Below are 26,196 nucleotides of genomic sequence, written 5' to 3'. Positions count from 1 at the left end.
CTCACTAAGTTATCCAGGCTGGCCTTGAACTTGTGATCCTCCTGCCACAGCCTCCCCAGTAACTGGAATTACACGTGTGTGCCACAGCACCTGGCTTCCATTTCATAAGAAAAAAGTTTGCATTTTTTTAGGAGAGAGATACTGGGGATTGAACCCAGGGGTACTCTACCGTTGCACTTAACAGGCAGTTCTTTGTTTTGAAACAGGATCTCACCAAACTACTGAGGGTGATCTTGAATTTATGATCCTCCTGCCTCAGCCTGAGTTGCTGGGATTATAGGTGTACACCACACATCCAGCTTAAAATTTTCTAAAAAAACAATAAAATAAACCAAGCTCTCAGGCCAAGAAATAAAACCTCACTGCTTCCTATAAACTTCCTGTTTTGAATCAGCAAGCCTGTCTCTGTCCTTTCTGCTTGCTCTAATTTTCTTCCCAGGCCTTACTGCAACCTGACATTTTGTTCTAGAATGTCAGCCCCAGGAGGGAGGGTGGAAAGGAAGGTCTGTCTACTTCTCCACTGTGTGCTCAGCACCTGAATTGTGTCTGGCACCTAGTAGGTGCAGGTAAAAACAGTGTGGGAATGGCCTGGGAGCCAGAGGCCCAGACTGTAGCGGAAGGGCTGGCCGTGGCCTTCCGGCCTGAGCTTCCTTTTCTGTTGCCACCCCTGCCATTAGGAGTTCAGTAGCAGGAAACTGTGGGTGCCAAATTCTTCAACAGCCAGCTCGAGTGAGCCTCCTCCAGGTTTAGGACTAGACTACAGATTTTCTGGTGGACTTGGGATCCAGCAACTGCCACTCCAAAAGTGACCGACAGGAAATGTCAGATGGAGTGACTAATTATAACAATGAAGGCAATAATCCTACTACTAATAATAAACAATGGCTCACACGTTCCCAGCCAGAATTCTAAGCCAAGGGCTGAGTGTTCAGCATTCCACAACCTTCCCAGGTTCTTTCAAAGTGGGACCAACATCCCCACTTGACAGTGAAGAAAAGGGGTCTGGGGTGGGGTGGAAGGGCTCATGTACTGCCTGAAGCCTCCTTCCAGAACTTTGATATTAGATCTGGACACCCAGCTGGGAGGCCTCAAACCCCACAAGTGGCCAGGGTTTGCTGGGGTCTGGGGGGGTTCCCCGACAAGGGACTTTCCATGCTAAATTGGGGACAGCCCTGGGCACACTGGGACAGTTGGCTACTTTTCAGGAAGAAGCTTGAACTGGGGGATTCCCCTGACTTTGCCTGGTCTGTAGGGAGGGGCCTCCCCAGAGCTCTCACGGAACCTGGGAAAAGCCAGGGTTGGTGAATTGAAAACAAAATCCCTTTGTGTTCTTTTAAATGTTAGAGTTCAAGAAACAGCTTCCCACCCCTAAGAGCCGTGAGGTAAATTTCCTGCAAATCTTTCTAAGAAGGTTCCTTTCCACATTGGGCACGTGTGAGGACCTACATTCTCTAAAAAATTCACACCAGCAACCGCAGATAGTTGGTTTGAAATGGCAGTTACATGCGCCAAGGCGGGCACCAAATTCAAATCCCAGATATGCCCTTGCTGTGCTTGTTTCTTTCTCTGTAAAATGGGGTTGCTGTTCCGGGTCCACCATCAGAGTTGTGGCTCAGGCATCAGATGAGTTAATAGAATGGAGCCCAAAGTGGAGGGAACATTCTCCCCCTTGCCATTTTTTTTTTTTTTTGGTTGATTTTGGTTCCAGGGGTTGAACCCAGGGACCCTCAACCCCTGAGCCACATCCCCAGATTATTTATTTTATTTTATTTTGGGTCAGGTTCTCCCTAAGCTGCTTAGGGCCTCACAAAGTTGTTGAGGCTGGCTTTGAGCTGGCTTTGAACTTGTGTTCTTTCTGCCTCAGCCTTACAAGCCTCTGGGATTCTAAGTGAGCCACTGTACCTGGCACACTTTTTTTTTCATTTAATGATATTTCTTTGCTAGAATTCCTTTATACTACATACAGATCCATTTTGTGGAATTGTTTTATCATGAAATATTTCAAACACTTAAAAAGCATAAATCAAGAGGCTGAGGCTGTGGCTTGAGGTAGAGCGCTCGCCTAGCACGTCCAAGGGCCTGGGTTCGATCCTCAGCACCACATAAAAATAAATAAAGATATTGTGTCTAGTTACAACTAAAAAATTTTTAAAAAGCATAGAAATCAATAAAAACATCACCTAGGCAAAAAAAAAAAAAAAAAAAAAGGAAAAGCCCACATGTCCAACAGATGAATGAATAAATAAAATATGATATATCCACACATGGAATATTAGACGACTATAAAAAGAAAAGAAATTCATTCATGCTAAAATGTGGATGAATCCTAAGGACATCATGCTCAGTGAAATAAGCCACACAAAAGGACAAATACTGTATGGTTCTACTCAGGATGACCTTAGAGTTGTCACAATCAGAGTCAGGAAGTGGAATGGTGAGTGCCAGGGCCAGGGAGGAGAATAGGGATTTAGTGTTGAACAGGGACAGTTTCAGTTGGGGAAGGTGAGAAAGTTCTGGAGATGGACAGTGAGGTTGAATGGCTGGGGACCACCTTTCTGACCTGAGGGAGCTGAGGAGGGAAACAAATGATGTCTAACAAAGACTGTACCAGGCAGGGAACATCTAAGGCAAACGCCTTGAGGGAAAATCTAGCCTTGAACTTAATGTAATTGTCATCCATTTGCTGGGATCTGTAACTTGCTTGCTCTGTCCACATTATGAATCTCACAGGTACTGATGCCAATCAATTGCCCCGTTCTATCTCCCAGCAATGTACAAATTTTTTTAAAAAATATTTATTTATTTTTTAGTTCTTGGCGGACACAACATCTTTGTTGGTATGTGGTGCTGAGGATCGAACCCGGGCCGCACGCATGCCAGGCGAGCATGCTACCGCTTGAGCCACATCCCCAGCCCCGCAATGTACAAATTGATAAGCTGCAATTTGTCCCTTCTCTTGTGGTAGGACATTGATGTGGTTTTCAGTTTGGGAGATTCTGTGGCTCCAAGAAACCTCTTTCTTTTGCTTTTCAGCATTTTTTTCTTTTTAAGGAAGAAAGCATTATTAAAAAGGAAGGTGAGGGGCTGGGGATGTGGCTCAAGCGGTAGCGCGCTCGCCTGGCGTGCGTGTGGCCCGGGTTCGATACTCAGCACTATGTACAAACGAAGATGTTGTGTCCGCCGAGAACTAAGAAAAAATGAATAAATGTTAAAATTTAAAATAAATAAATAAATAAATAAAAAGGAAGGTGAAGGAAAATCTCAGAACTCTGGGTGCAGCCCACCTGGGAAGGACAACAGCACCTTCATCTTTATTTTCGGACAACTAATTAATTTCCATGGTTCCAAATCAAAAAGGCACAAAAAGATTTTCAGAGTAAATCCCCACTATGTTTGTGGTCTCCTGTCACCCAGCTCATTACTTAATTCAAAACAAATTTATGAGTTAGGTGTGATCTCAGGGATTCAGGAGGCTAAGACAGGAGGATCACAAGTTTGAGGCTAACCTGGGCAACTTAAATTTTATGTCAAAATAAAAAATTAAAAAGGGCTGGGGATGTAGTAGCTCAGTGGAAGAGAGCCCCTGGGTTCAACCCCCAATATCCAAAAAAAAAAAAAAAAAAAGCCCCTTCTCTGCTTCTCACCCAGATACAAAGCACCAGGGGACCACACTCCATTTTGCAGCTCACTATTTCCCCCTGGTGGTGATTGGCTTGGGCACAACAGCAGCTTGGCCTCTTTCATCCCCTGCTCTAGCAGTTTTCCTAAGCCTGTGTGCCAGGATCCCTTTGCAGCATGGTGGATATTATAGGAAAAAATGACTGTTTCTGCCCTGTTGGCACCTACAGCACCCAAAAGTTGACGAAACAGGTCAGCAAAAGCAGGGCACACAGTCAGGTGAGGAAGGCTGGGTGGCTAGGTGTGAAGGTGACTCAGAAAGGGGGGTCAAGAAGTACTTCTGGAAGGTGGCACCAAGCTGTGATCTCAGGGACAACTGGCTCCTAGTGAGTGGTGTCTCTTGGAACAGGCAGAGGGCTCCACTGGGTTGGAGATGGATATCCAAGTCTAGGGCTGATTGAGTGGTTTATCATACTATTCTTTACTCATTTATTTGCAGTGCTAGAGATTAAACCCAGGGCCTTTCCCATGATAGGCAAGCATTCTACCACTGAGCTACACCCCAGGCCTGTGTTACTCTTTAAGTCCTTTCCATGGCTGAATGTTTCATGACTTCTTAAAGCAGCACCCCCTTGCAGGGAAGGGTGTTCCAGGTAGGATAGGCAAGTGTCAAGAACCATTTTGACCCTTGCTGTCCAAAGGGAGATACCAAGACTAAGTCATCTAAGGCCACAGTGATAAAGAGAAACTTTAAAGGCTGGGGTTGTATGTAGTTCAGTGGTAGAGAGCATGGTTACATGTGAGGCCTGGGGTTCCAACCTCAACACAAAACGTATACTAATTCAAGTACTCAGATCAGCATGGAGGTAATTCAAGCACTCAGATCAGCATGGAGGGAGTAGGGATGGAAGGAATATGGAGAGCAGAAAGGGAGAAGAGGGTGGAGGTGATAGCCACATGGTGCAGAGCCTGGTGAGCCGCAGGGAGGACTTTGGCTTTAGCTCTAAGGGGGAAGCTGCCCTGACTGGTGTTCACAAAGGTCCTCTGGTAGCTCCTGGGAAGTGGGTAGAGGCCCTGGAGGTCAGCATTTTAGGGTTAGAGGTGATAGGGACCCAGACTGTGGTGGAGATGAAGGCAGGGGTCTGATTCCAGATCAGTTCTGGGGACAAGCTGCTCTCAAATAAGGGGACAGGGAAGGCGCAGCTGAGGAGGCCACTCCTGAGTGGGCGGACTGGTGGAAGGGGGCTGGGAGGAACAAGAGAGCACTGAGGGGTGCCCTGTAGGGGTGAGAAGTGAAGATCTAGGACTTTTCTGATGCAATGGCACCTAGAAGATTGTTCTAGACAGTGGAACAGCATGTGGCAGGGCCAAGAGTGAGGACTGAAACAGTTGGAAGAAAGCCTGGGGAGCAAAGGGCTCCATCAGTACTCCACCGGGTTCCCCTTCTGCCCCCAAAATAATAGCTATGGCCACAAGCATCTGAAATTCTTTATTGGAAGATCATTGCTCTTTACTAAATAGAAGACTTGACAGACCCACAGTGACCGGCCCCTTGACTGGGGACCCTCTGCCCAATGGAGGGCAGGCCTGGCGACCTCTGCCCCTCCCTGGACCCCTGGGCCTTTGGCATAATGCTGACGGGTTGGGGGGGCTGCAGGCAGTGAAGCCCCTTTACTCAAAGCAGAGACTTGGATGAGCACTGGGAACAGGGCAGTGGAAGAGGAAGGCGGGGCAGACCCCCAGGACTGGGGGGAGCAGCAAAAGTGGAGGAAGCCAGGGGCTAGAGAGATGGTGTCTATTTTTTGTTTTCTGTAAAGGGGAGCATATAGGCCTGCAGGCAGGCGGGCGGGTGGGTGGGTGGTGGCAATGCCTGGGGTGGGTCACGCGCTGACATCTTTCTCATCACCCGATTTGGGAACGGCTTCCAGCAATGGGTCCCCGGGGCCCGCCTCCTCCCCCTCCTTGGCCTCGCTGGACTTGGAGTTGGGGACCCAGAGGCCAGAGTCGATGCAACGCTGCATGTGGTACTTCGCATCCTGTGGGGAGAAGGGTGAGCAGGTAAGGCTGGGCTGCTACTGCTTGGTGGCCCAGCTGTCCCCTGCATATCCTCAAACTTGCTCACCACTTACTTTACTCATTGGAGCTGACCACAATGAAGGAAATATCTGTCCTGTGTGCCACACTGTCCAGTTACCACCCCAGCAACATGGGGCTACTGAGCCCTTTAAATGTGGGCGGTCTAGATGAGGAATGGAACCTTTTTCTTTTATTTGTAATACTGGGGATTAAACCCAGGAATGCCCTATCACTGACCTATATCCTCAGCCTTTTTTTGTTTTGTTTTATTTATTTTTTGGTTCTGGGGATTGAACCCAGGGGTGCTCTACCACTGAGTTACATCCCAGTCCCTTTTTATATTTTTAAATTTTGAGACAGGATCTTGCTAAGTTGCTGAGACTAGCCTCAAACTTGTGATCCTCTGCCTCTGGAGTCACTGGGATTATAGGCATTCCCCCATGCCTGGCTTCAACTTTAAATTATATAGTGTCAGTCTAGAATAAAAGTTAGCAAACTTTTTTTTTTTTTTTTTTTCCAATGCTGGGGATGGAACCCAGGGCCTCAACCATGCTAGGAAATTTTCCTACCTCTGAGTTATAACCTCAGCCTCAGCAAAATTTCTTGTAGAGGACTAATAAGTAAATATTTTTGGTTTTGTGGACCATACAGTCTCTGTCAGAATGATTTAACTCATTACTCCTTAAATCTGTAGTCATAGTGCAAAATTAGTTGTGGACAATATGATAACAAGTGAGTGCAGCTGCTATATTTCAGTAAAACTTTATTTCATAAAGGCAGACAATGAGCCTTCCAGTTATACTTTGCAGACCCTGGTCTAGATGTTTATCCCCAAAGAAGTTTCTAGACACCCTTGGTCCAGTCCTGTGACTAGACCCATTTTATAGACAAGGAAACCAACATGGACAAACAGGAAGCCAGGTGGCAGGAATGGCATCAAATGAAGGCTAACTAAGGCTCAAGCCTCTGGCTGGGAATACAGCGCAGTGGCAGGGCCCTTGCCTGGCATGTCTGAGGCCCAGGAGCAATCCTCAGCACCACACAGGCATTTCCCAGTCCTTGTCCACCAGCACCGTCACTATTCCAGATAATAAACATTAAGACCTCTTATTGACCAGCTCTTCCCATGTGCTCAGCACTTCCCCACATGCATTCTACAAGTTGATACTGGGAAATTGTGGTTCAGATGAGGAAACTAAGGCTAGGATCACAAATGGCCCACCATGACAGCGATCAGCCATCATAGGAACAGGGCTGAGAAGTGCCACATTTCGTGCTGGATGCTGAGCACACTACAGGTGCTCAATAAACCTAAGTGCACATGTGGCACAGTAACATGAACCCCTCCTTACTCCCTGGAGAAGCCCAGGAAGGACACTTTTATCAGTCTGCTTCAGAAACTCAGGAGCAGGATTGGGAGGGGACACATGGCTTGCCCCAAAGAGCCTGAGACGCAGTTGGTACTCACAGTAGGGTCCATCTTGCTGATGGCATCTTGGAGCATCTGCACATCCTTCACATCAAAGCACTTTTGAAGTTCCTGGGGGTGCAGAGGGGCCGGAGTCAGGGCTGGGTCCCTGAGATCCCAGTGGGGCCTGCTCATTGCCTGCCTGCCACCCGCCTAGGGCTGGGGAGCCGCACCTCAGGGAGGGACTCGTAGACCTCCACAGGGTCCAAGCCACCAGGGCCTAGCCGCTTCTTGCGCTCCTCTGCCTCATACTCCTTCATGGCCTTCTCGATGCGCAGCTTGGCGCGGCCCCGCACACGCTCCTTGAAGGCCTCTAGCTCGTCGTTAAAGCCCTCCATGTACTGGCGGTCAGCTGTCTGTGGAGAACACAGGGGCATTCACTGGACATGGGCCCGACATCCAGGTGAGTTCTAAACTGCATGAAGGGCACCCCTAGGCTTGGGTCTCTCCTCACCTGTCCTTCATTTGGCTTCCCTACCCGGGACCTTGTCCACTCTGCCCTCCCCAACCACAGACCCACAGCAGCATAGTGTCTTCATAGTGGGGTTCTACCAGCATCTCAGACTCAACATGGTCACATCCCAGCTCTGGATTTCCCTCCAGCCTGCCTTGCCCTTCCCAGCATCAGTGTGGTTAGCTCTATTTCTGTAGGTGCTCAGATCAAAACCCTGTAGGCATAACTCTGTCCCTCGCCCCATTTTAGGATGCTCCATGCTCAAAATGTGGCTGCCACTGGACCACTTCCCACCCACCATGACCCTGGGCTCTCCTGACACATGATGTTCTGACCCACAGGAGCTTGAATCTGAGTGCATACTCCCTGCCTCCCCCAGAGGACTCTGGAATGGTTCCTTATAGAGGGGCCTCTGATCACCCAGCTGCTCAGGGACCATACCTTAATCTTAGTGAAGAACTGTCTGAAGCAGGCACGGGGGTCCACCTTCAGACTCTTGGCCAGCTCCAGGATGAACTGCATGACAATGGTCTGGTGGGCCACCTGCTCCATGAGTGCACATTTCTGCCAGGAAAAAGAGGCACGGTGTCTCCAAGTGGCAGCCTCAGAATGACCCTTTCCCCAGTCTGCAGCCAGGCTCCACTCACCTCTTCCACCTCTAGGTCAATGCACCAGATAACCAAGTAGTTGGCTGTCTCCTCACATACCAAGTGGACATTGTCTGACAGGTACTTCTGGCTGTCATCCCAGCGGCGGAGCATGCCTGTAGAAAAGTGTTGGCAAGGTGCTGAAAAGGGCCTGGAGGCAAAGGGCCGGCCTCTACCTGGCCTTGCCTCCCCCGTGGCATCCCCAGCCCAACTCACCAAAGTGCTTGATCTGTTTCTCGTACTTCTCCACAAAGGTTTTGTGTTTCTGCTCCCTCACTTCCTCCGAATCCTCCTCTGCCTTCTCAGGCTTGGTATTGACCATGCTCTGTGACAGGGCGAGAGGGGAAATGGGCTGGGGCAAGGCTGCGGAGCGCCTGGAGCGCGGGGGCCGCGGCCGCAGTGCCCATCCCATCAACGGCGGAGGTGGCCTCAGAGCCATGTGCATCAAGGTGGCAGGAGCGTGGGCGTGGGCCTTCGGGCAGATCAGAGGGGACCGGTGGGGTGCTTCATTCACCCAGTCCCCCAAACTACCACCCCCGACATCTGATTTTTTTAAAATGTCGTTTTTAGTTGTAGTTGGACACAATACCTTTAATTAATCAATTAATTAATTTACACGTGGTGCTGAGGATCCAACCCAGCGCCTCGAACATACTAGGAAAACACTCTACCGCTGAGCCCCAGCCCTGATTTTTTTTTTTTTTTTTTTGGTGGTGCTGGGGATACAACTTAGGTCCTCACATTACTGCTCTGCCATGGAGCCACACCCAACCCCTATCCCACCCTCAGACTTGGTTTGGGCGCCACCTACACCCCAAGTGGCAATGGCTGTCCCGTTCCCCTGCACACGTGTCCTGGCCTCCTGCCACCAGTGCCCCACACACCTTACTGAAGCCATCTTTGCTGAGCGTGTCCACATTCCAGGGCATGCTCTTTTCCTTCTTGCGCATCTCCTCCAGCTTCTGCTCCCAGCTACGCTCCTCCTTGCGCAGTTGCTGTGCCTCAGCCTGCAGTCGCTCCAGCTCCGCCTGGCCACCTTCGGCCACCTCCAGCTCCTTCAGCTTCCGTTGGCACTCGGCCACCTTGCGCTTGCACTCGCGGCAACCCCTGTCCAGCTCCTCCTTCTCCTTCTGGAACTGCTCCATGCGTTCCACTCGGGCCTGCAGGTAGGGACAGGCAGTGGGCAGTCCGTCACTCCGGGAACAGTCTGTCCCTTGACCCTGGCCTCATTGCAGCCTGGAACTTGCACTGGAGATGGCCCCAGAAAACATGGGCAGCAATCTCCATGCCCTGCTATCCCAGCTTCCACCCTCAGTCCCGTGGGTGCTGGGGCCACCTGAGTCATGTTGGGTACCTCTTCTGCTCAGAGCTCTCTGTGGCTCCAACCTCACTCAGAACAAAGCCCAAGTCTTCACTGCAGCTCCCAGGACCCTGCACAATGTGTCCTGTCACCTCCTCCTTCCAGTCACAGTGGCTGCCTCTCTTTTTCTTGAGTTCATTCCCCTTGAACCTCAGGACCTTTGCACTAAATGCTCAGTCCCCAGATACCCCCCCCCCCCAAGCTTGCTGCCTCATGTCCTCACCCTCTGGGCTGGAATGCTATTGGTATTACACTGAAGGTAGAAGCCTTCAGGCATTCTTGCCCTGCTTTGTCTTCCTCCTCAGGACTGGCCGCCTGATAGTATCTTGTGACAATTATCTCTCATATTTTGGGTGCAGTCCTCCTCCAAGGATATTGACTTCATGAGATGGGGATTTGCTCACTGCTGTATCTCCAGGGCCAGACTGGGACTGGAACATGGCAGGAGTCCAGGGAAGGGTGGTCTGGTCAGGTGAATAAAGTAAGAAGATGCCACCCCACCCCTGGCTCTCAGACTCTGCCTCTGAACTGGACCTGCCCTCAGCCACACCAGGGCTCCCAGCCCTGCCAACAATCCCCTCAAGCTAACTCTGCCTAGAGTGCTGCAGCCATCTCCAACTCCAAGCTCAAAACAGAACTCAAGCCCTTACTCCCCCAAGTCAGGTCCTCTGCTGTGCCCTCACCTCCTGTCATGAGGTTTTCACTCTTGACATTTATCCACTTCCTGCCACCCTAGCTTGGCAGTGGGTTTACTGTCCAGGCCCCCTCAGCTGGCTCTAGGCCAGCAAGTCTTTCTGATCCCAGTGCTGTGTCCACCCTCAATTACTGCCCTCTTGATCAGACCCCTATCCAGACCACCCTCAGATCTCCCACCTTCTCTACTCTATCCTTGCTCGACTCCAGTGCCATCTCTCCTGCTCAACAGTGCATGCTCTAGCCAGAGTCACTGACTGAGCCCTGAGGGGTGCCACCACTTCATACTATGTCCCTCTCTAAGCCAGGCTTGGAGCCTGTCAGGAGGGCCTTTGAAACCCTTTTATCTGAGGCAGCCCTCACTACCACCTCATCCTGGAGGGTCTGTGTTCAGATGGGTCTTCCCCTGCTGGACCCCACCCAGGACTGTGACCATCAGATGATGTGAAGAGGTGCTGGACCTTGGGTTATATCCCATGGCCACTGTATACCAGATGGTTATCCCTGGGTATCCACTAGCCTCTGGGAACTTGGGTTTCCTCATGGGTCAATGAAAACAACAGCTGACCTCGTAAGGTTATAAAGATCCTCTTCAACTTACAATGGAGGTCATATCATAATAAACCCATAAGCTGAAAACATCAGTAAGTCAAAAACTGCATGAATACTGCCAGGCATGGTGGCGTACATCTGTAATCCCAGCAAGTCAGAAGGCTAAGGCAGGAGGATCACAAGTCTGAAGGCAGCCTCAGCAACTTAAGAAAGACCATGCCTCAAAATGAAAAATAAAATGGGGGATGTGGTTCAGTGGTAGAGCACCCCATAGGTTCAATCCCTGGTACCCTTCCCCGCAAAAAAAGAACAAAAGCATGTAATACAACTCACTCCAGAATATCCTAGCTTAGCCTAGCTGACCTTGAACATGCTTGGAACACTTACCTGAGCCTACAGTTAGGCAAAATCTAATCACCTAAATCATCTAATACAAAATTATTTTATAACACTGCATTGACTATCTCGTGTTTTTTATTTATTTGTTGGAGATAGGGTCTTGCTATGTTGCCCAGGTTGGCCCTGAACCCTTGGGTTCAAGCAATCTTCCTGCCTCAGCCTCCCAAGTGGCTGAAACTATAGGTGTGCACCATTGCTCTGGTTCTCATGTAACTTATTGAATACTGCGCTAAAATAGCGTGAAGAATAGAACGGCTGCACAGGAATACTTCACACCACTGGGGGGAAAATCAAAGTGAAACCAAGGTAAGTCAGGGACTGTCTGACAGCAGGAGCAAAAAGGATGATTACAGTTAAAAGTCTCGAGCTGTGAGCCGGGCATGGTGGCGCACAGCTGTAATCCCAGCTACTCAGGAGGATCACAAGTTCACGGCCAGCTTCAGCAACTTAGTGAAACCCTGTCTCAAAATAAAATAAAAAGGATTAGTGAGTGGCTCAGTGGTAGAGCGCCTCTGGGTTGAATCCCCAGCAAAGGGAGAGGAAAAAAAAAGTCCAGGGCTGTGCTGGATGCTCAGCAAGCACCATTTCCACGTTGGCTACTGTCATAACCAACTGTCCAAGGGGACAATCTTTCCCTGTCTCTCTGAGGACTATTCTGAGACTTAAACAAGGAAATGTGTCTCAAGTGTTCTACTGGCTTTCTGGCCCAGTGGAAATGCGGGGTGACTAGGAGTGGTCACTACCCCGCATCACAGCACCCAGCTCTGCCATGTACTAGTAATCTGGCTAAGTCCCTTAAATTTCTCATGGTCTTGTTTTTTCCTCTCTGTGAAACGGAACCTCACAGAGGAGACCCATTGAGTAACTGCACAGAAAATGCTTCCAACACAGCACTTGGTGTCCCACTATTATCATCATTGTCCTTGTCAAAGCCACTGGAATGACCTGCTGATTCACTCTATGCCTTACTGAGGCAGTGTGCCCAGATAGCCCAGGGCCAGGCACACCACAGGTAAGAATAGGAATACCTGGAGCCTATTCTAATGCCACACAGCCAAGTCTGAGCCTTGCTTTCTGCATATGAATAACAGATCAAGATGATCCCCACTTCCCACAGAAAGCAGCCCTGGCCTCCATTTCCCCACAATGGGTCTGTCACCCTGGGGCCCTCCTGGTTTCTAGAGGCAAGGGGTTCTTTCAGGTTGGCACCATGCTGGCCCTGGGCAGCAGCAGGAACTGACCATCCTATTGGCTTCTGCTGGGCTGCACCACTCTCCCCAGCGTCCTCTAGAGTGGCTGCCAGGGAGGCCAAAGCTAAAAAAGGCCTGGAGTTGGGGGGATGACTGAGCTTCACACTTCCAGTGTGGGAGGGGCCACGGCAGGCTGGGCAGGACAGAAGGCCTGGGAGCAAGAAAGTTCTCCAGATGTCACTATCCTGCCTTACAGATAGGAAAACTGAGGCTCACAGCATGTCAATGGAAGGAGCCAGAAGAAGCCACAGATGGCAGCTATCTCTGGGGAAGGAAGTTGGAGAGATGGGGCTGTGAAGAGACTCATATATCCTGTCTCAAACCTTTGGAATTTGTGAGCAAGAATTACCTAAATAATGACGACAATAGGAGCTAGTGTCCTAGGAGCTTACAGACAGCAAATAAATACAGCAACCCTTTCAACAAACCTACAGGATAGATGAATCTCAGCTGGGGAAACTGAAACACACTGGAAGTCACACGGTATGTCAGTAATATAGAAGGAGCCAGAATTTGAACCCAGGTGGTCAGGCCTGTGCTTGAAAACACAATACTATCATGCTACCTTCTTACTAATGTCCACTCCCCCTCCAGAATGTTTAGTCCTCCCAGGCCCTGGCCCAAATTCTCTTCACAACTAGTCTCATTTCATTCTTAAAAGGGTCTCACAGAAGCAGTGGGGCCATATTAGCCCAGTTTCACACGGGCTCTGAAAACTTGCGTGTCATTCCATTGAAGCAAGAACAGGCAGGGCTGGGATTAGAACCCAAGCCTGCCTATCCCTGAACCTGTGCTGGAGCTGCTGAGGTCTGCTGCTTCCCCTACTCTCTACTATAGCCACAGCAGCAGGACAGGAAATGGTTCTATGCCAGGAGAGGGGAGGCCTCCCACCCAGCAGGACCAAACTGTTCTCTTTGCAGTAGTAAAATTAACCTCTTTATGTGACAGAAATAGGTGTTCCCAAGAATAGTCTTTAGAGCTTTGCGGAGGTCTTAAATATTTCATAATAAAATGTTACACACTGCAAGAAATAGAAGTGCTAGAACTTTCTTCCCACACTCCAGGGGCTTGCCCAGCAGGTACTCTACCAAGGAGGCTGCAGTTTTAAGGAATAAGTCTGGAGGTAAGACTGACGCTAAGATGTAGAGACTAATACCATATCCCAAGGGCTTTCTAGGAGTTTCTGGACAAATAACTGGAAGTTGCCATAAAAGAGGGTGGGTGAGAGATTCCTAACTGGAAGTTTCGATTTGAAGGCATAATGAGGACAGGTTTGTGGGTGTAGGTTCTCTAATTTGGGGAGCAAGAAGTTAGGCCATCAAGGCTTTAGAGCACCCTATTGGTCTGTGAACACTGATGGACAGAGGAGGGGTGGTAGTACAGATTTCATCCAAACTTGGGATCTAAGGTATGGATGGAGGCAGGGTGTTGTTGGTAGGTAAAAAGAAGGGTCAGTGACTATGGAATCAGACCCAGAGGGTCACTGGTGAGAGCATAGACAATCCTGATGCTAGAATGCAGCCCAAGAGGCTGGGAGACAAGTAAGGCAGGGCAGTTTGGGGTCCTGGGCTTGGGTTGGGTGAGTTTCCAGTGATGGGGAAAGTTAATACACGAAGTCATGGTCTTGGAGGTGGGCACCGATGGGATCTGTAACACTACACAAGGGGCATGGCTGGGCCGGAAACTAAGTGGGCGGGATTTCCTGGTATAATGGAAAACGGGGTCTAGAGGAGGTGAGGCCAAAGGAGTACAGCTGGAATTGGACTCGCCATGAGGGTGGAGCTGGAAACTGAATATGGAAGGGAACCAGGCTCCAAAACTTAAGTCCTAGGTGGGACTGAAGACCCTGGTGGGGCACAGGTCTACACTCTAGGAAGGGGTTTCTGAATCTTAATGTTGGATGGAGTTCCTTGTTCGGTTTGGAAAAGAAGTGGGGTGTCTGGATCCGAATTGGAATCCCTGGCTAAGACTCAAGGAGAGTCTCAGGATATAATCAACTTATTGAGGGTCTGGACTCCAGAAATTGGGGAGATGTTCAAGGGAGATCCCAAATCAGAAGTGGGTACATGAATAGGTTCAGGGATCATCTAGCAGAAATCGGGTCCAGACTGAGGCAAACTTCTGGGTGTAAACGAAAGGTCGCAGACTAGATTAAGGAGACTCCCAAGGTTCGGCTTGGGAGTCTAGATTATGATAAAGCCCTAAAGGTCAATAGGAAGTCTCACGCAGAAAGCAGAGGGGGGCCCAGTGATACTTGGGTACCAGAGTTGAATCGAGGATCCTGAAAGCCCAAACTGTGTGGCAGGAATCCCAAGTGTCAACACCGGGGTCCCTGGGCAGTACTAGGGGGTCAGAACTCTGGATCAGGGTCCCGGGAGTGGGGAAAGGAGATAGGCGAGCAGGCTCTACCTGGTGCCGCCAGCGGAAGAGGCTGGCCGTGTCGATGTTGGGGTGCGTCTCGTCCTCATCGTCAGACACTTCGATGTGGTCCCACACGCTGTAGTCCACCATCTTGCCTCGGCGGCCCAGCCCGCTCTGGCTCTGGTAGCAGAGGCGGCGGCAGTGCTGGAGATTCGGGCCGCGGATCCCCGCCCCTTCCGCTTCCGTCCGGACGCTCAGCCCCCACCAGCGCGTGGCGTCACATCCTTAGTAACCGTCGCGGCGGCACTGGCAACCAGGCCCGCCTTAAAGGGCCCTGCGCACGTGTTCCGGAGCACTGAGAGTTCCCGCCGAGACCCTGTTTCATTGGGCCCTGGGGCTCCGCTAGGCATTTCTTGGGGGCATACGGATAGTCACCCCAACCACGAGCCCTCTTCATCTCCCGCCGCCTTGCGGTGGACGTTCAGGGCAGCGGCGGGGATGCGGGGTGAGTTGAGATAGAGGAAGAGGATTGTCCCCTTAGCCACGCCGCAATGACATCAGCCCGGGCTCACTGCATGGGGCGGGGCCTCGGCTAGAAACCTACCCCTGGTAAAACAGGAGTTAACCCTGTTCTGGAGAGGGGTACCCTATCTGATGGAACTTTCCCAGTCCGAAGGTGACATGATTCTGTCCTGGGAAGGTCTAAGTGTGGAATGATATGGCTGTACCCCTGGGAAGGGTCAGAGGTGTAGGGGTGATTGTAGCCCTGCCTTGGGAACTTGTTTTTCCCATGTTTTGACCACAACCTCTAACCCCGCCTCCATCTCCTACCACCTTGAAGACAACTGGCGCACAAGCACCGCCTCCAACATCAGCGAGACCGCCTAACGGGTCTCTTGCGCCTGTCCGCTGCATCTCCCCGCACTGCCGCTGAGTGTCGCTGATGTCTAGCTAGCTACAAATGCTTCTGGCCCCGCGCCCAGTCCGGGATCACGGAGGCTCAGAGGGGGGCTTCCCTTGTTGTCGCAGTCTCTGGCTGCTCATAGCCCCTCCCTGTTCATTTGGGGCCCTCAACCTCAGCAGGAGCTTAAGGGATTCCATTACTCTTAACTTGGGGGACCTCGGCTGTACACTTTTCTAGATCCCAACCCACGCTTTGATAACGGGATAAAAAGCCATGTTGTAGCCTAGGGCCAGGATTATCTCAGATTAAAAGGTGTCCGCGGGGTGCAGGTGGGATAGGAGGAGCTCAGTCACCTGGGTGAAGGGTGCCTCTTCCCGGCCTTCCCCAGAGCGGGTGTTGGGGGCGGATCTGGAGAAAAAGGAGTAAAGGGCTCCAGATTGGGCCCCAGGGGGAAGGAAGGAGGGATTCCCCAGCTCAGGGAGGGGGAGGGGCCATCGGGACAAAAGCGCCCTCCCACTGTCACCCCTCCCCCTCGCTCTCCATTCAAACCCGCGAGTGGGCGGGCGGGGGAGTCCCCTTCTCTTTCCCCTGCGGGTACAGCCCGGTCAGTCCAGCCCCAGCGGCAGTCACGGCCCAGGCACGCGCGCGCACGAACCTACATCCAGCAGGTCTCACAATCGCGCACACACATTCACACACACTCACACCAGCAAACAAAGGGTCTGGACACCCCTGTCCCCTCCCACCCCCAAGGCCGGAGAGGGCGGGGCATCCCCTCCCCAGACCCCCAACAAGGTAAGCTTTGGGTGGCGAGGTGTGGTGGGTAGGGGGGCCAGGCGCACTGGAGGGAGGGAATCTAGATGGTGGGGCTTCCCTGGCTCCCCAGGAAAGACGGGTCCCCCTCAGGGACCTTTGAGGGCTTCGGCCCCACAGCTGGGATGAAGGTGTGCGGGGAGGATCCCGGATGCGAGGATTCCCAGGTAGGCGCGCGCGCTGGGTGGGGGGTGTCTCTCCCCAGCTTCGTAGACGAGCTGCCTGGCCCCAGTGAAATGGGATTCCAGGAGCCCCAGATTCGGTAAGCGGAAGGCGGAAGCTTCCCGCACCATCACCAAATGTTTTTCCTAATCTGCCGCCAGTACTGCATCTCCAGCCCCTGGGGACGGAGAAATTGAACCCCCCCCCCCAGTTACTTTGCACTCTTCCTGTCTCTGATCCCCAGCAATCCCCCACCCCCCATCAGTGCATCCCTGCTGTGTCTTGCTCTTGTGGGTTCGGGCTAGGGAGGACTGGGACTGCTTTTAGGGGCTGCCTTTGCTTCTACTGGTGTATCCCACAGCCATATACCACGTAGCTACGTTGGGACCCCGCAAGCTGCTTTGCCTTCGTCAGCCTCAATTTCCTCATCTGCTAAGTGGATAATGACACCCCGAGGATTCCACGAGGTCCTGCATGCAGTGTGAGCTATCTTTGCTCCATCATTTATTTCCTGGCTCATTTCATGCCTGTTTTCCAAATACCTATGTATGCCTGGCACTGTGGCTAGACCATAGGGCTGCTGCAACCAATGAAACCAGCTCCTGGCTGAGGAAGGAGCAAGATCAGTGTATAAACAAAAAAAAAAAAACCCTGTTGATTTCCGTCGGTGAAAACTAAAATTCTGTTGCCAGGCAGAGTGATTGGAGGGAGGGCACTCAAGATAAAATGAAATATTTCTGATATATATTTGCTCTCTTCCTTCACTTTGAGCTCCATGAAGGCAGAATCAAGTATAGAGCAGTGCTGGCCACATAGGTGATCAGTAAATGCCAAGTGAGTTAGAGAGGGGATTGGATTCAGAATAGATTCAGAGAATTTGAGATCCCAGAAGAGGCTTATCATGAAATCAGTCCAGTCCCCCTTCCATTTTACATGGTGGTTGAGTGATTCCTGAAATGTCATCACTCCTGTGAAAGTGAAGAAGGATGAAGGACTGTTTGCAAATAGCTAAAGGAATGGACCTGTGGAGATCAGAATTGAGCACAAGGCCTTCAAGGCACTCCTAATACCCAGGCTGGGCCCACCCCACCCCACATAAGATTCAGACACTGCCCTGCATTCATCCGTTCAACAAGTATTTATTCAGTGCCTATTTCAGCCAGGAGCTGAGGACACAGTGGTGAACACCCCTACCCCACCCCCTGCCACCACACACACTACCCATGGAGCTGATAGAGGAGAAAACAGAAAAAATAAGCAAACAAATTAATACATAACAACATTGTGATTAAAAGGTACAGCCCAGTGGTAGATCCTATGCTTAGCAAGTGCTAGCCCGGAGTTCCATTGTGATTAAGACTGCAATGACAATAAAGGACTTGTGCCAGGAGAGAAAAATGGGCAGATGAATTTCAGGTTGGATGTCCAGGAAGACCTGTGGGAGGAACTGAATTTCTTTTCAAAAGTATTCAAATCCAGACAAATGTAATCAGTACAGTGCAGTTGAACACTATCTATGTGTGGAGCCTGAGAGCCTTGGCTATTGAGTAGCAGAGCAGAGTTGTTTTTTTTTTTTTTTTTTTTACTAGGGATAGAACCACGTGTTGGGCAAGTCCTCTACCACTGAGCCACATCCTCAGTGCAAAACCTGCATTTTATTTTCCTTAAGTACTGGTACCAGAGTGTTTTATCACCGAGCTACATCCCCAGACCTTTATTAATTTTTACTTTGAGAAAAGATCTTGCTGAGTTGCAAAGGCTGGCCATGAACTTGCAATCCTCTTGCCTCAGCCTCCCCAGTGGTTGGGATTACAGGAATGTGCCACTGCACCCAGTTTATTTTTATTTTATGCATTATTTTATTTTATTGTACCCAGGGGCGATTTACCACTGAGCTATTACCCCAGCCCTTTTATTTTATTTTTTTTTTAATTTTGAGATGGGGGGTCTCTTAGCCACAATTCTCAGATATCTTGTTGCTTAGGGCCTTGCTAATTTTCCAAGGCTGGCCTTAAACCTGCTATCCTCCTGCCTCAGCTTCTAGAGCCAATGAGATTATAGGTGTATGTCACCATGCTCTGATTTGGTACCAGGGATTCAACCCAGGGGTGCTTAACCACTGAGCCACATCTCCAGCCCTTTTAATATTTTATTTAGAGAAGAGTCTCTCACCAAGTTACTTAGGGCCTCGATGAGTTGCTGAGGCTGGCTTTGAATTCATGATCCTCCTGCCTCAGCCTCCTGAGCCACTGGGATTACAGTAAAACCTGCATTTTTAACCTCTGTGAATATTGCTTCCTGCTGCATCTAGATGCACATACCCACCCCACATGCACACACACACTCACAGTCACACAGAGGCTTGTCCAACCTCATGCCCACATACACTGATGTGGCGCTGCTGTCATTTTCTCCACCTATGATCTGATCTCAACTATATAACATTTAGACCCCTGGAAAGTCTGCCTGTCCAATTACATATGCACCGATGTGTATGCACACATGTCTGAAGCCCTCGGGATTGCTTCCCAGGCCTACTTTAGCTCTGGGGTGGAGCTTGGTTAGTTGCAAATGCTTAAGGCCATGGTGTGAACAAAGGCCCCCAGGCTGAGCTGGTGGCTGACGACACTGATGGGCTGGCTGAGTGGGGGAAGAGGCCTCACTCAGCCTGAGCCTGGTGCCAGCTGCCCAGAGCAGCCTGCTCTGCCATCTGGACCCTCCTTCCCAGCCAGCCTGCTGTCCAGAGGAGGAGAGGGCAGGCTTAGAGGAGCCCCTCCACCCAGTTCCTGAGGCTCTCCCTCCTTCTGCAGGCTGATTTCTGTAGAATTGCTGTTTTTCTGGACAGTAGGATGCATGTCTCTGCCTCTCCACGGCCTGTGGGGCCTGTGTCCACTCCTTTGTTCTTTCCTTCATCCCATAAATCATTGAATATCTACCTGGGCTGCTCAAGGGACTTGGGATATAGCCAGGACCCCTACAGGATTCACAGGACCCAGAAAAATGCAAATACAGAGTCCCTGTTCAAAATTATCAAGAGTTTCAAGGTACTGGTACCACAAGGTACTGGTACCAGAGTGAACAAGTACAAGTACAGCACACTAAACCTAAGCATGGGAACATATGGGACTTCACTAAACCTAAGCATGGGGACATGTGTGACTTCACAGGTTGTATGTCCATTAAGTTGACCCTGGACACAACCTAGAACAAGATAGAAAATCCCTTCCCCTTGTGGAACTGAGGGATAGAGGGACAGATAAATATATATGCGGACAATAAAAGTTAAGAGGGCTGGGTGTGGTGGTGCACATCTGTAATCCCAGCTATTTGGGAGTCTGAGGCAGGAGGATCACAAGTTTGAGGCCAGCATCAAGAATTTAGCAAGGTCCTAAGCCACTTAGCAAGACTCTCAAAAAATAAAAAGGCCTGGGGATGTGGCTCAGGAGTTAAAGCACCCTTGGGTTCAATTCCTGGTACCAAAATAATAATAATAATGTGGCTCAAGCGGTAGCACGCTCGCCTGGCATGCGTGCAGCCCGGGTTCGATCCTCAGCACCACATACCAACAAAGATGTTGTGTCTGCCGAGAACTAAAAAATAAATATTAAAAATTCTCTCTCTCTCTCTCTCTCCCCCCCCTCTCACTCTCTAAATAAATAAATAAATAAATAAATAAATAAATAAATGTTGATAGGAAAGATAAAGCTGGGAATGGGGCAGAAGGTGATGGTGTGAAGGGAGGCATCAGTGTCAGGGAAGCAGAGACCCCAAAAGAAGTAAAGAAGTCAAATAAATTCATTCATTCAAAAGATATTTTTTGAGGATCTACTATGTAGCCACAATACAAAGTACTGTTCCCTGCTAGGTCCTCTGGGGTCCCAGCAGGGAACAAAACTGACCAAAATCGCTATTGCATCAAAAAATAGCAATAGCTAGGGCCAGAAGCATAGCTCATTGGTAGAATACTTACCCAGCATGTGTGAGGCTCTAGATTTAATCCCTGGTACAGAAGAAAGAAAGAAGGGGGGGGGTGGTAGGGAGTAAGTGAATTATATGTCTTGTTAGATTATAAGTCTAAAGTATACGGATGAAACAAAAGCAGCATCAAGAGGATTCAGGGAGTGAGAAGAGAACAAGACTTTCTGGGTAGAAGAAAGCATGTACAATGGCCCTGAGGTTTGAATATGTTCTAAGTGAGGAACAGCAAGGAAGCTGGAGGGGTAAGGGCAAGGATGGGAGGAGATGAGTTTGTACCTCACAATGATCCCAGCAGGTAGGTCTAAATACTATCCCTGTTTTACAGATGATGAAATGGGCCCAGAGAGGCTGGGTGACTTTTCCAAGGTTATACAACCAGGAAATGGCAGAGGCAGATTTTAATGCGAGTCTGTAAGCATAATTTTGGAACCTGGGCATTTTATACATAACCCATTCTCTGTCTGTGTACATTCATGACCTATTCTCTACCTCTCTGCACCTTCTCTCCCTGTGTCCTCTTTTTCCCTTCCTCCCTTCAACATTCTTTGAAATTGTACTTGGGGCCCATGATTAATGGATACTGTTTTGTCATCCAGTGGGTTAATGTTTACATTCACTTCTAGTAGACCTTAAACTGAAGCATAGATATTGCAATAAGGCAAGAAAAAAAAAAAAAAGTACAGTTAGGAAGAATTAGTTCTGGTATTCTATAGCAAAGTTGGGTAACTATAGTCTGTAACATTTTTTTTTTTTAATTCTGAGACAAGGTCTCACTAAAATTTCCTAAATTGGCATCAAATTTGTGATTCTCCTGCCTCAGCATCCTGAGTAGCAGTGAGAACAGACGTGCTACCACACCCAGCTAATCTGCAATAATTTTTAGCGGGGCAGTGTTGCATGCTTGGAGTCCCTGCTACTCAGGAGGTTGAGGCAGGAAGAATATCTAGACAATTTGGTGAGACCCTATCTCAAAATAAAATAGAGCTGGGGATGTAGCTCAGTGGTAAGGCACACCTGGGTTCAATTCTCTGTACAGCAAAAGGAAAACCAAAGCTATGCAAGCCATCTAGGCTTCTCAGCAGAGGAAGGCCAGATCTGACTTGGGTTCCAAAAGGCTTCCCACAAGCTCAGCTGTTAGTTCATTCTCACGTGGAACCCATACACATTGTCATCCCATTTTCACAGATGAGAAACTGAGACTCAAGAGTTTCTAAGTCAGTGACTCATGGCCACCAAGCAAAAATCTTCAGTGCCTGGGTGTGAAGGTTGAGTGAGCCGGCCTCTCCCTCCCCCAAGCCTTTAGACAAGGATCGGCGGCAGCAAAGCGCACCCATCATCGCGAGCTGTGTCCCTGTCTGTCTGTTTCTATTTCCACACGTCCCTGTCTGTCTCCGCGCGCCTCTGCCTGTGCGTCCCCCATCTGTGCCCAAAGCCGCCGTCTCCCTGCGGCCGGCCCCCGCACATCGGAGCTATTTCGGGTTTAGGCATAAAAACCCAACAGCTCCGAGGAGACGCTTCCTCCGGTCCCCGGCTCGGACCACGCGCTGCACGCGGCCAGCTCTGGGAGCTCCCAGACTTCTCTGTGGGATCCCCGGGCGGGGAAGCCCCCGCGGGAAGAAGGGTGGGGGCTGGGGCGGCTGGGCCGCGAGCCTCCCGGCCCCCCAGTGGCCATTCCGCGCATTGACGCTGCCCAGAGCCCGGCCGTGCGTCAGCTGTCGTTCTGACAACCGGTCGGCGACGTCACTGAATGGCAGTGCGTCAGCAGCCTGCTGACGTCACGCCTCGAGAGAGGCAATAGGCGAGGGGCGGGTTCCTGGCCCGGCCGGCAGGGGGAGCCCCGGGGAGCTAATGGCGGATCCTTCGCTTGGTCCTGCAGGTGGCCATGACCTGGGCCCACATGTCCCCCGAAGCCCCCACGACACGCTAGGTTGGAGGGATGAAGAGGAGTCGCAGTGTCCTGTCCGTGGCCGGGACCCGGGACGAGGTGCGAGAAGCGGGGCCTGGGCTGAAGGCGAAGCTTAGGCTGCGACAGGGGAGTGGGAGGGAGGCGGCCTCTGTTGACCACGGCTGTTTCCTGAGCTTCTTCTGGAGTCGCATCCCCTATGCCTCAGTTTACTCCCTTGACTCCACTTTTCTCCTGCTGCCCAAATTAAGAGACACTCAGCACGGGGGTAGAGGACCTTCTTGGAGCTTCCCAAATGGTGGGGAAGGATTTGGGCCAGAAGGTGGAGGGGCACAGGGCTGGGATCTTGAGAGTCTCAGATGTGGAGGAGCTGAGAGGGTCAAGACAGAAGGCCAAGAAGGGGCCTCTTATACGCGGAGGGCGGGAAGAGACCCTAAAAGGATGATGTCTTATCAGAGTCTCACAAGAGAGAAAGATGGTTGAGATGCGAGGCCCAGAGCCCAGGGCTGGGAATCCAAAAGTGGCCCAGAAGATACTGTGGCTCAAGGGGTGGGAGGCTCAGACACGAGGAGGACACAGGAGCTATACCCTATACTTCCATCAGCTACCGCTCAGGTGGCTTGGTGGGAGTGTTCCTGGAGGGAGGGTCTCAGTTTTTGCAGTCCAGGCCACGCCCCCATCCCACGGGTGTCCCTTCACAGAGGCCCCGGGAGACCCCTGAGTCGGGCAGAGCCAACATGTTAGGGGCTGACCTGCGTCGTCCTCGCCGCCGCCTCTCATCTGGTCCTGGGCTGGGCTGGGCCGAACCAGAGCCCTCCGACCCTGGGGTCCCACTACCATCAAGGCCCACTACGCTGCCGCTTCTGATCCCACCACGGATATCCATCACCAGGGCAGAGGCCAACAGGTAGGCAGGAGCGGGACCAGATTGGGAGGTGGGGTGGAAGAACAGGGCCAACTGGGCTCCCTGCGCTTTACAAAACAAGCTGAAACTTCTGTACTCTGGTGGGTCGGGCTGTGACAACTCTCCTCCAGGCACCCTTTAGAGTCGCTGGGAAACCCCTTTTCCCATTTTCCAAGCTGCCTGAGTCAGCATAAAGGCAGGACAGAGGAAATGGGTTTCAGCTTTTCAGTACCCTAGGTTGCCCCCCAAATGCAGAGCTGAGACAAGCTGAGGAACAGGTCTGTCTGTGACCAGTCTGTGGGGCAATTAGCTCTGTTTCCCCTAATGGGAAGATTCTGATCTCCCACAATTTAAAAGGGGATAGTGGGATCTAGAAGGAGGCTGGGGCTCGAATTTTTTCTTTCTTCTGGGGAGATGTGAGTAATATCTGAGAGCTCTAGCTTTATACTGTATTTTCTACCTATTTTTCGTCTTGGAACCTCCCAGGGCACCCCCAAAGCTCCACTCCCTTGGACCAAGGATGAGTCGGAAAGCCAAAGAGCTGAGCTGTGCCTGGCTGCTGGCCTGCCCCTGCCCCCTTCCGCATCCCCTGGCCTCTGCTCTCTGCAGTCCCAGGACCCCCCTCCCCATCTTCTAAATTGGAGGGCTTCAGGGTCCCTGGCTAGGTCTTGATAGCGCTTATTTCCAGATAGGGGGAGAAGTGACTAATTTTCCCTGAGGCCAACGGAGGTGTATTTCCCCTCCCCCATTCCTCTAGCCTCCATTTGGTTCAGGTCCAGCTTGATCCAGCTCAGGGCTCATCAGAGCTCCAAATACCAGCCCTGGCCCACTGCCCTGTGCTCTTTTTCTTCTGAAACTCCAGTTATGACCTGGCCCCCACTCCCCGCGTTACCCATCCTCCATCCGGCGCTCTGGTGAAAGGCCACAAACCCCACCTACACCCAAGAATTTGGCCCAGCTCAGGACCCTCAAATTATCTGAGAAGGACCCGAAGCCCTTACAAATCCCTTAGAAGCCTTGGGGGAGGTTGCTGAAAGAAGTGGGGAACACAGTTCTGGCTTCTGGGATACCCTGCGGCTGCTGATAGGGGGCCAGTTCTTGCTCCGCGTTCGCCTACGCCCGGAGCCCCCTCTGGCGGGGAGAAAAGTGGCTGTGGAGGTTGGAAACGGGAAGGATTTTTTTTCTTTTCTTTTCCTTTTTTTAAAAATAAGAACAGCTCCGGGGGGAGGGGGAGGGGATTGGCAGACGGCACTGCCTGCCCTGGGGAGCCCGTGAGAAGGGGCGCACCGGGGGCGAGGGTCTGGTCCTTGCAACCAGCACCAAAAAACCTTTTCAGGTTTGAGCGAGGATCCGCCTTGGGGGCGGGGCACGGGGGCGCGTGAACACCCCCAACCCAGCAGCCACTGGGGCTCGGTCGGGGCCCGGGGGGATGGGGGCGCGCTCGGATCCCGCTCGCTCTGTGCTCGCTTGCTCGGCGCGGCGCTGGGGGAGGCGGGAGCGTGAGTCACGGCAACTCCCGATTTAGGTGCCGGAAGGGGGGTTCTGCCCGCGGGGGCCTGGGGGACGAGGCTCGGCTGTTTACTCGCCTGAAAAGGGCACGGGGTGCGCCTCGCGGCTACTGAGGATCTGCCTCAGTTTACCTCCAGTAGAACCGCTTTAGAAGAGACAGCCGTACATGGTACATCGAGCGGTGGGTGGGCAGCCGGAGTATCCACACTGGGTGCCCTCCTGAAACCACGCGGGGACTAAAGGGACACACCCCAGAAACATCCCAAAGAGGCTCCAGGCCGACCACACACATACACAAAACACCCATATACGCCCTCAGATACCACAGTCAGACTACGGGGGAAGAATTGTGTGCACAACTCGGCAAGCACGCACGGACCACAATACACACCCATGCTCGTGGGAACACATACGCAGCCCCCGGGCCACGAGAAAAGACCCTGCAGAGGCGTCCTTTCTCCAAACAGACAACACACGTGCGCACACATCCTTCACCCGTATATACACAAGATACACACACAGCGGAAAGACAGAGAAACAGGCAGACAGTAGCAGCCAACCACGTGCACACGCACACTTCAAGCCGACATCGAAAACAGACAACCCTCGGAGGGGCCACGTGCGCTCACATCCCGCCCGGGGAACGCATCGTCACCTTCCTCCGACCCACGGACAGGAGAGTCCCGGCACACCGCCACTGCCCGCTCCAGAAACCGCTCGTGTGGCACTAGGACCACTCCCCAAAAGCTCCCGCGGGCTAGGGGTAGAGGCGAGGACAGGCCCGCTCCCGACTCCGCCCCCGCCATGATGGACGGACTGACTGACACTCGGGCAACCAGTCGGGTGTCTTCTTCCCGATCGGATTAACCGTTTAACTCCTTCGTGCCCGTGCGCGCCGCTGCTAGGCTGGGCGCTCTAGAGAGAACTGAGTTCCGGCGCCCCCTCCCCTCCGGGAGCGGGGCTCTGCGTGGGCGGGGAGGGCCCCCCTCCTTGGGTGGCTGCCCCCCACTGGCCCGGACCGTGGAGGAGGAGGGGGGCGGCGCTGACAATCGCGGCGGGCGGGGGGCAGGGAGGGGCGGGACGGGGCGGGGGAGTCGGGGCTGGAGCGGAGCGGGGCGCCGAGCATTGAGAGCGCAGCCGGGATC

General features: G+C 51.7%; 1 protein-coding gene across 1 annotated transcript; it reads right to left on the bottom strand.

The window, feature by feature from the left end:
- Positions 1-5,094: 5,094 nt before the first annotated feature.
- Positions 5,095-15,120, bottom strand: Cdc37 (cell division cycle 37, HSP90 cochaperone). The gene is made up of 8 exons (XM_026399662.2): positions 14,927-15,120; positions 9,148-9,423; positions 8,480-8,588; positions 8,264-8,379; positions 8,058-8,180; positions 7,336-7,518; positions 7,163-7,234; positions 5,095-5,654 (listed from the first exon to the last, which is right to left on the bottom strand). The coding sequence occupies exons 1-8, from the start codon at positions 15,026-15,028 to the stop codon at positions 5,499-5,501; spliced, it is 1,137 nt and encodes a 378-aa protein (XP_026255447.1). The 5' UTR covers positions 15,029-15,120; the 3' UTR covers positions 5,095-5,498.
- Positions 15,121-26,196: the final 11,076 nt, after the last annotated feature.

Source organism: Urocitellus parryii, chromosome 3 (genome assembly GCF_045843805.1).
Source record: "Urocitellus parryii isolate mUroPar1 chromosome 3, mUroPar1.hap1, whole genome shotgun sequence".
NCBI lineage: Eukaryota > Metazoa > Chordata > Mammalia > Rodentia > Sciuridae > Urocitellus > Urocitellus parryii.
This window is presented reverse-complemented; position numbering and strand designations above follow the sequence as displayed.

Bases quoted from the DNA above. Each gene is read 5' to 3' on its own strand.
- Cdc37 (XM_026399662.2), bottom strand. From the start codon at position 15,028: ATGGTGGACTACAGCGTGTGGGACCACATCGAAGTGTCTGACGATGAG. The intron at 8,589-9,147 runs GTGTGTGGGGCA...GCCCTGTCACAG, and splicing joins GCAAAGATGGCTTCAGTAAG to AGCATGGTCAATACCAAGCC. The intron at 7,235-7,335 runs GTGCGGCTCCCC...CTGCACCCCCAG, and splicing joins TCTACGAGTCCCTCCCTGAG to GAACTTCAAAAGTGCTTTGA.